This window comes from Bubalus bubalis, chromosome 10, assembly GCF_019923935.1.
Source record: "Bubalus bubalis isolate 160015118507 breed Murrah chromosome 10, NDDB_SH_1, whole genome shotgun sequence".
In the NCBI taxonomy this organism is placed as follows: Eukaryota; Metazoa; Chordata; class Mammalia; order Artiodactyla; family Bovidae; genus Bubalus; species Bubalus bubalis.
This window is the reverse complement of record NC_059166.1, coordinates 79,204,538-79,214,890: the sequence shown is the minus strand read 5'-3', so window position 1 is coordinate 79,214,890 and position 10,353 is coordinate 79,204,538. Positions and strand designations below refer to the sequence as shown.

At 36.6% G+C, this 10,353-nt stretch overlaps 1 protein-coding gene across 1 annotated transcript; it reads right to left on the bottom strand.

Moving 5' to 3' along the window:
- Nucleotides 1-1,298: 1,298 nt before the first annotated feature.
- On the bottom strand, nucleotides 1,299-9,328 carry CENPW (centromere protein W). The gene is made up of 3 exons (XM_006079562.4): nucleotides 8,978-9,328; nucleotides 3,361-3,474; nucleotides 1,299-1,442 (listed from the first exon to the last, which is right to left on the bottom strand). The coding sequence occupies exons 1-3, from the start codon at nucleotides 9,101-9,103 to the stop codon at nucleotides 1,416-1,418; spliced, it is 267 nt and encodes an 88-aa protein (XP_006079624.1). The 5' UTR covers nucleotides 9,104-9,328; the 3' UTR covers nucleotides 1,299-1,415.
- Nucleotides 9,329-10,353: the final 1,025 nt, after the last annotated feature.

Genomic DNA, 10,353 nt, shown 5'->3' with positions numbered 1-10,353 from the left:
ATGGACAGGGAGGCCTGGTATGCCCATTGGGTTGCAAAGAGTCAGACACAACTGACTGACCTGAACTGAAACATATACTTACCATTCAACCCAGTAGCAATCATACTCCTGGGCGTTTATCCCAGTGAAATTAAAATTGCATAAAAGCTGGTACACAATTGTTCGTAACAGCTTTATTTATGATAACCAAAAAAAAAACTAGAAATAATCAAAATATTCCTAATGAGTAAATAGCTATACAAACTATGGTACATAAATACCAGGGAATAGGATGACTCAGTAATAAAAAAGGAACAAACTGCTATACGCAACAACTTGGAGGATCAAGAAAGTTAAGACAACTGAAAAAAACAAATTTCCCAAAGTCAAAACCTGTATGATTCCATTACAATGGCTAAACCATAGAGATGGAGAACAGATTAGTGGTTGCCAGGGCTTAGAGATGGTAGGGGTATGAGGGGGGTTGTATGTGCAGTGGTTGTGGGGAGCTGGGTGTAATTTATAAAAGAAAAGCATGACAGAGAACTTTGTGGTGATGAAATAGTTCTATATCTTGATAGGAGTGGTGATTACATAAATCTGCAAACGTACTAAAATGGTACAAAATTATACACATATTGTACTAAGTCAAATTCCTGGTTTTGATACTGTACTCTAATTATTTACATTGGGATAAAACTGGGTATGGAGTACAAGGGGACTTCTCTGTACTACCTTTGCAACTTCACATTGCAATGTATAATTATTTAAAAACAAAACGTAAAAAACACAACTATCAGATGATATGCAATAAATAAAAGATTTCTTGGGGGAACAGACACCCATCTATTAAATGTGTGACTTAAGAAAATCAGTCCGTTTGCTCTGTAATTTTATTTTTTTGGTTTTGAAGAGAAATAGGTTTTAAAAACACTCTGCTGGTGTTTACAGTCAAATTATTTCAGTATACTATTGGCCTAATATAAAAGCAGAATGCTTTGCTTATGCAAAGGTATTAAACAGTTAAAATATTTAAAATGTATCTAAATTTGACTGTACATTGTCTTCCTTCAGAGATTAAATTGATTCCCTAATTAACAGTGAGTACGTCTAAATACTTATAAACTTAATTCTAAGAAATACATCTCTTCAAGCTACTTCATACACTAAGATTTCATTTTTGATATGTAAAACATTTGCAATACCAACAAAAGGGAAGTAGGATGAACTTGAAATAATTCCTCAAAAACAAAGATTATATAGTTCTACATGTTTAAGATATTTCAATACCAGCAAAAAACATACAAATACACACATCCTTCAACTAGCCAATATTTTAATACACAATATTAACTACTTTATAAAAAGTGCTTTTATGATCTGTTACCACCTAAAATAATACATCATACAATTTTCAAATATGTGTTCTTTGACTTCTAACCTCTGCTCTTCTTTAGAATTACCTGTGAGGGGGAGAAAATGAAGATTTACATTATACTTAGGGCAAATAAAACACAATTACTCAACAAAAAGTTTAAAAGTCCTATGTGTATAATATACAAGTCTCTGAATCCATAAAAACCCAATTTGGAATGTGATTAGGGAATCTTTTGCCTTATAAATTGTCTTAGACGTCTCTAAAATAGTCTAATTCTCTCAGAGAATATGAAACATGCCTAGATTCTCAAAATCTAGTTTTATAATAGTCACTTCTAGATGTGAATTTCTTCAATTGTGCCAAAAGTATCCAGATTAATGGCTCCCAACTTCAGGTTTATAGAAAATTCGGTAATTCGGGGATTTAAGATATGTTCTAAAACCTGAAAATCCTATTATAAACCAGGAATGTAACAACCATAAAGCAATACAAATTCATCCAAACACCAAATTTCCTCTATTTAGGGTGGAATTATATCAGAGACCAAGGCCAGTCATCTCAAGCTGAAAAGCTTGTTACGTAGATAATTTTCACAACACGAAGCCCCGAAGAAAAAGTAAACAAAATGAAATCTTAAGTTGTAAAGGACAAAGAACACTAGAGACCAGAATATATATATACAAAAAAAATTCTTTTAAAGAACTTACCTTCTTTTAGGTAAGCCTACTTATAATTCACTAATAAAAGCAAACCAATCCTAAATTTAAGATACACACATAGACTCCTCATGTTCTTAAGCCCTGCTTTACCTGCAGAAAACACTTACATTGACTTTAACAGTCCAGAAACTAGTTGAAATGTTTATAATTGTAAGAGAATTTAAAGCCCCTTAAAAAATGCCAGGGCATGCCATTTCTAGACTCTCACGTGAGTCATCAAATAGATTTATACCCTAGGCCAGTACTTCTCTGTTCTACAAGATGTAGACTGCAAAATAAAATACTATGTACTCAAATTCATTTACAAAATTCTAAGTACATTATACACCCAAATTTACAAAAAGGTAAGTTAAACAGAGTTCAACAAATCACTGGTGTATTTCTCATAACTTTTGATAACTAAATATATAACTATATATTATAACTATATATAAGATAACTTCTCATAACTTTACATAACTATAGTTATATAAAAATGTTTACATTGTGGGAAGCTGGATAAAAGGTACAGTGGAAACAGTATAGTATTTTTGTACCTTTCATGGGTCTATAATTAGTTCAAAATATTTAAATGTTAAATAAAAAATACTTATAAAGAAGTAAACTATAAAAAATAAGTCTCTCTCTCACATCATCCCCCAGTGAACCATGTGCCAATTTCTTGCATATTCTCACAGAAATGAGCTTTCTATACATAACATTGTAACTATTCAGGGAGGTATAATATATTAGGTTATATCAACTTATTTGACCCTAAAGCCTTTCCTGTTGGGGCATCTATTAACATCGAGTGAAAATAATCTTGGGAACATTTAAGTGAAAATAATCTTGGGGACATATATGGAAAAAAATTCTGCCTTAAGTTATCACACTCTATATTATATAGAAGTATCACTAAGAAGCAATCTTCTCTGCTTATGTAAGCAATTTGATTTAGAAGTCACTCAATTCAAAACAAATTTAGAAAAATAATTAGGTAAACTTAAAATGGTCAAGAAGAAAAGTTTTCATAAATTTTAAGGTAATAATGTTACTACAAATCACACAGATTAGCAGTCAAACATTCATTTTCCTCTAAAGCAATAAAGCAATGGCCATGAATCTTTCCATCAGAAATCCATACTATACATAATAAAGAAAATCTAACTCTGTAATTAAAACTCATGAAAAGCTAAGCATCAACTCAGTCAAGGAAACTGAATAAGGAATCTAAATCGGGCAGAGGTGACGAACTAGGTGGTGTTCTAAGGTAACTGTGCTCAAGAGAAGAATTTCAGATCTCACCTTTGCTGCAGCCAGTACATGCTCCTTTTTAATGACTCCACACTTACTCCCACAAGCATTTATCCGTGACTCTTCTGCTAATCGATGAACAAAGAGTAAACAGTTCAGATGCACCTGTAAAAGAGAAAATTCAAAACAATTTTTAAAACTCAAACATTGATATTTTGAAATAATGACTTCTAAAAAGAAGATCCCAAATTTTAATGCTGCACTATTTACTACTGTGATTCAATCACTTGACTTTTATTTAAGGTAACACAGAATTCAGTTTAATAAAGGTCCATCTTAAAATTTCATAAAAAAGAGACTTAGCTACTACAATACAGGAAACAAGAAGGTGTAAAGCTGACCAATGGCCATAGACAATAGTACTACTCTAAAGGATCATTATATCAAAACTTAGGTAGGACTTTAATAAGAACAAATATTTCTGTTTTCCATTTCAACTAAAGTTTCCAATGTAATTTAAAATCCCCTCTAAGAAAAACATATCAACTACTGTATTTAAGGCTAATCATCTCTCATTCTACAATCCAAGGTATAAAATTTTTTAAGAAGATATTTAATTTAAAATGTCTAATCAAAAAAAATTTAATAATTGAAATTTTAAAAGTTTATTCAATTGAAAAGAGTAGATACACAGGTCAAGTTACTTGTTATACAACAACATGAGAATAATCATATCTACTATTAATAATTTTAAAATTTCTATTAAAATAGCCTTAAACTAGATAAAATAAGCAGAGAATACAAAATTCAAAACTGCACAAAGAACTAGAGTTATATATTAGCATTGTGGGAAGCTGTAGAAAACGAATGGGAATTCTGTACTATTTTTGCCACTTCTTGTGAACCTACAGTTATCTCAAAATTAACATATAAAGCAAAAAATCTATAAAGATAAACTGACAAAAGTAAACCTCTCTTCAACATCATTCCGCAGTCAACTCTGATTGCCAGTTTCTTGCATATTCTTACAGAAACAACTTCTACATAAATGTAAAATATATATGTATCATAAGATATGTGTGTATATATATGTATCTTTATTTAACCTCACTATTTGAATGTGTACATTTTGCTAAATATATTACTCAAAGTTCACACTAGTCAATCAAAAAGTGCTACTCATTCTATATGCATATACCTTGAAAACAGTTAAAGTAGAGCACAAAACCTAAGTAAGTGAGAATGTATCCTAAAAATTCCCACCAAATAAAACTCTTAAAAAAAAAAAGCAAGACTAAAGTGAGCTGCTGTCCTATTTCAATTCTCCACTAGTATCGAGTCTAGTGCTCTTGTATTTAAGTTATTGGTAATACTCCATCCTTTGTTTCTGCCAGGTGCCTGAAGGCACTACCAATTCAGGTCCAATTAAACAGTATCTTTAACATATAACTTCTTTGGTCATTTACTTAATGGTACACATTCTTTGGGCTTCCCTGGTAGCTCAGTTGGTAAACAAATCCACCTACAATGAAGGAAGCCTGGATTAGATTTCTGGGTTGGGAAGATCCCCTGGAGAAGGGAACAGCAGCCCACGCCAATATTCTTGCCTGGAGAACTCCATGAACAGAGGAGCCCGGCGGGCTATGGTCCATGGCATGGCAAAGAGTCAGACAAAACTGGGCAACTAACACTTTCTTTCACTTTTACACATTCTTTGTAGTGAGATCAATTAATACACAACACTTAACTCTTCCCCCACAGTTCACTAAATGCTAAATAACTAGGTAATGTGGTCCTTTCAATTATTACTTATTATTATTATACAGCATAAATCTTTAGTGGATTGTTATGTTTAGGAATGTTTTAGTGATAACTGGGGAAAGTATAGTAGGGGATTTAAACTGAACATAATAGAGAACCTTTGGAAGGAGATATTCTTTTGGTCTTCTTTATCATAAGAACTCTGAGGTAAATCACCCAATTGATTCTTTACACTATACCATGTCATTCAAAATATGTTTAAACTTCCTATGATATACCATTTCCTTCTGCAACAAAAACATTCCATAATATGGCAGTTTCCTCCATTAATCTTCATTCTCTACTTCTAAACCTAAATAGCTTCCAGATACCCTCAGGATAAACTCCCAATTCCTTAATGCTAAACCCCATTTGACTAGGTTTTTACAATTCCATCTCACCTTTTCCAGCTTCTAGTTCTATGCTAGGCCTTCTGAATTTCTTTCAGTATTCAAATACAGTTTTGCCTACTGCCATGCTACTGGTTTATACTGAAAGGACAAGTCCTCCCAATACATAAGGTTATATGGATCTATGGTACCCCAAACTTCTTATAACTGTACATACACATACATTAGGCAGCAATCTCTCACCTCTCTTCTTCAATGTAAGGGCAAAACCATGTCTACCTTCCCAGACATTGTATCCCAGTGAACTTTAGCCTGTGGCCCAATATGCAGTTAAGCAGTCAATAATTATCACTGCATGAGCAAAAAATCCATCCATATCTCCCCAAATTAGGCAAAACAAAATTTTTAGGCAATCCCAAATAAACCACATTCTGTTTTGAGACTTGAGTCTTTTACTCTTCATGGGCATGAAACATAGACACTGAATTAATACTACTTTTTTTTAACATCAGAATTTTTTTTAAAAACAACCTATTTCTCTGTCATAAAACAGTTAACTGGTGCCACTCAAGTGCACTAAAGTTTAAATTAAAATGGTCATAAAAAAGCAAATTTTAAGGTTTCAGGTAGACATTCAACCTTGGAAAAGGTAAGCCATTCCATTAAGAACTTACTTTGGGAAAATTTAAAAATTAGCTTCCTTGAAAGGTAAGCCAAAAGATAATTTACAAAGAAATATCCATTTGACTAAAAGACTGGGCCAGCATGACTTCTTCCCCACTTTCTCATAGAACTTTTGAGTTTTACATAAACCATAAGTACTCAAATATTTGCACAGTATCCCTTAGCGATAAATCTAAAAACTAACTCAGCGACAAGAAAGCTGAACAATCTAAGATTAACATATGCTCCCCGGTACTGGCCCGGTGACATACAATCAAGTAAGGTATAAAATAAAACAACAACAAAAAGCCAGTGCAGGAGAACTATAACATAACACAAGGAAGTTATGAATAAAATGTTAGAAATATCAATCCACATATAGTTACATCACTCTCAAATTGTACACTCAGAATGTTCAAGGAATAAACACAAGGAATACAAAAAGTTCCCAATTCAAAGTTCCCAGTCAGATGGGAGAACAAAACCCATAAGAAACTAAAGACAAATGTGTGACAGTAGATGATAATGGAAGATAAGATAGATCGTTTCTAAGATGATGAAGACTTCACTGAGTCTTCATCTGAAGACTGAACTCAATTTTGAAAGAATTGGTGTTTGCCAAGCAGAGTGGAATGAGGACATCTTCACGTAGAAGCATCATCTTATGCAAAGACAGCAGAGAAGATTAGTTTTGTGTTAAAGACAATGGGAGACACAAAAAGGAGATATGCATGGTTCCTTCTCCTCAAGAAGCTGTGTACCACACTGGGGGACAACATTGACACACGAAACTCTTAAGAGAACACTGTCAGGGTCCCAATAGCTAAGCTGTATGATGTAAACTCTATGGCTATCAACATTTAGAGAAAAAGAAATACAAACAGATTGCCTCAATTGTAGAGAAGTTTATGGATGATGTGGGACACCTGCTGGGTAAGATTATTAAGTGCCAATGGTAAGCAGAAAACCCTAAGTAAAGAAACCAGAGTGATGCATGACATACATAAGACTGTGAAGGAGAAATAACCAAAGCCAAAGATAAGCATACAATCTAGGGATAGACAGTGGCCAAAAGAACTTCCTTTCCCCTACCACTGCAAATGCTTAGAATTTCACCTCCCATCCTTTCCTGTACCACCTGGATCTGACTCCACAACAGAACCCACCTGTCCATGGGTCACTTTGAGGCAGGCAAGTGTGAATGTGGGAGGAATCTGACTACTTGAGAAATTTCTGGCCAAAAATTTGCACCAACTTGTAATCTCCTTCCCCTCCATTTAGAACCCCAATACCAGTGGAAACTTCACAATTAATAACTTAAAATTCTTTTGAAAAATCAATTTCACTTTAATACAGCTCACTTGTGTCACCTCAATCACTACCTTCGGGGAAGGAAGGTAATAAAACAGTATGTATTGTCTTTTCATACAGAGTCTAAGCAAGGAACCAAAAAGAAGGACAGGAGATATTAGAAAGGCCACTTTTATAAGAAACAAAATTTAAAAAGTAGTTCTGGCTTCAGAGAAAGGAAAAGTGAGGACAATTCTATAGTAATCTAGCAAAAATAGAAATCCTAAAATCACAGGCGGCAGTAGAGAACTAGCAGAGGCTACAGAGAAAAGAGATGGGGAGGTGAGGGAGAAAAAAAACAATGTAGCTTAGGAACAAATTATTGCATTCCGAAGACACTCTCCATGTCATATATCCCTATTATCCACACTTCTTTATCCTTGATCTGGAAATTAGGTGCCCACCTGTAGTGGTTCCTTTACTCCAAGAGCTCTTATAACAAACCACAGGAGATGCCTCCTATGGTACAAACCCAGGGCAAGTGTTTATTCTGTTAGAGGGATAATATATTCCAGGCATTCAACATAAAAGCCCTCCATTTATTTCAAAACAGAAATATTAGAGTGGTTTGAATGTGAGCATTTTTTATTAGGTGAGCATTATGTAGTAGTTACTATGAGTCAGGTAAAATTTTTAAGGTTGGCTTGAAAACTAAATTAATAGGTGTTCTCCCTGTCTAGGAAAACGAATTCACACTTGGGAGCATACTACTTACAAACTTTTGGATCAATGTTCTTTAGTAAGTAAACTGAAGCGGAAGAAACGGCAATGTATTTAATAACGTAAAAAGAAGGTGAAGGAAAGAAGACCAGGAGAAATGCACTTTAGAAAAGCATGTCAGTAATGCCTTTTACAGTAGTTACATGAAAGTAACCCACCCTGAATTTCAAAATCTATTTTTAAAAAACTATCTTCGAACCTTCACAAATATCACTAAGCACAGTGTAAGTATCAGACTGTGCTCCTAAAAAGTGATATTTAAAAACTAAAAGCAGTTAGTTTATTCCTTAAACTGATGTGGCTAAAAGGATTCCGTTAAAAAAAAAAAAAAAAGGTCAGGATATCTACATTTCAGCGGGCCCCAAAACAACTTAGCGTCAGGAATACTAACAGGCCCAGGTTTTGCTGCGAATGCCTCAAACCTAGGCCTCAAAAGAGCTAGACTGGCTGTTACTATTCAGTCGCTAAGTCATGTTCGACCCCATGAACTGCAGCACACCAGGCTTCCCTGTCCTTCCTTATTCTCCCTGAGTTTGCTCCAGCTCATGTCTATTGAGTCAGTGATGCCAGCCAACCATCTCATCCTCTGTTGCCCTCTTCTCCTCTTGCTCTCAGTCTTTCCCAGCATCAGAGTCTTTACCAATGAGTGGACTCTTCGCATCGGGTGGTCAAAGTACTGGAGCTTTAGCAGACTGGCTGGAGGGGCGGCGAAATACAGGCTGGGGGGTTTATTTCCCTGATCTATCCCCGCCCCACTGCCAGTCTATGAAGGGACAAAATCTCACCAGTAGGTCGCTACTCGTCTCCAAACGAAGGTGAGGCTTCTGTCGTTTGAAAACGCGCTTTAGAAAGCCGCGAGGAGCCTTGCGCCTTATCATCTTCCTCTGCGAGACCGTGGTAGAGAGCGCCATTCTCACCCTCGGGTTTTGGCAGCAGCCGCCTCAACTTCCCGGGTCTTCCTTGCGCCGCACTGAAGCTCACGCCAGCGAGTACACCAAGAACCCCGACTCAGACGCTCCCACAGGCCCCGAGACCCCGGCCCGAACGTTTGAATCTGCCGCCACAGAGCGCGCCCGGCGCCCGGTAGTGACGTTAGGGGCGCGCAAACCCGCCCCTTGGCGCCCGGATGTTGGTGGAACACACCCTTGGTGGGCGTTCCATGACGTCACAGACGGGGAGGGTTGCGGGTTTCCCCTTAAGTAGCTGTTGGAAGTCATTTCTCCAGTGTGCCATAAAGATGTTGGAAATTTGTGGGAAATGCTGGTATGCCAAGGCAGTCACTTGAAAGCTTACTGTCCCAGCTTTCACTCTCTACTGAGCCTAAGACCAATGAACGAAAAAGTAGATGAATAGAAGGAAGTTTGTCATGTTTTATCAGGCTTCTTAAAGAACCAATGCCTTCTTAGCAGGGCTTGATTTTCTAATATTAGAAAATATTTTTCACTTTTACATAATTTTATCTGGAGTTCACCTGAAGTATTTTCATGAGTCAAGCTTTTCTTTACAAATGCTGCTCTCTTTAATTTTAAGCCCTCTCTGCTTAACCTTGCGATAACTTCTGGTGTAGTTTAAATGCTACCTCTTTGAAATCTTTATTTGCAAGCAGTTAACTCTTCCATTTTTCGTGCCAACCCTATAAGTTCTCAGACTTCATCCTACAGCACCTGAAGCACCATCCACTGGTTTCTTGGTTTAATAGATCTGGATATACCTGCGCTTAGTCACTTCAGTCCTGTCTGACTCTTTAGGACCCTGTGGACTGTAGCCCACCAGGTTACTCTGTCCGTGGGATTCTCTAGGCAAGAATACTGGAATAGGTTGCCCTGCCCTCTTCCAGGGTATCTTCCCCACCCAGGGATCCAACAGGTCTATTGCCTCTCCTGCAACGGCAGGCTGTTTCTTTACCACTCGCACCACCTCAGTCAGTCAGTCAGTTCAGTCGCTCAGTCGTGTCCGACTCTTTGTGACCCCATGAACCCACAGCACGCCAGGCCTCCCTGTCCATCACCAACTCCCGGAGTTCACTGAGACTCAAGTCTATCGAGTCAGTGATGCCATCCAGCCATCTCATCCTCTGTCGTCCCCTTCTCCTCCTGCCCCCAATCCCTCCCAGCATCAGAGTCTTTTCCAATGAGTCAACTCTTCACATGAGGTGGCCAAA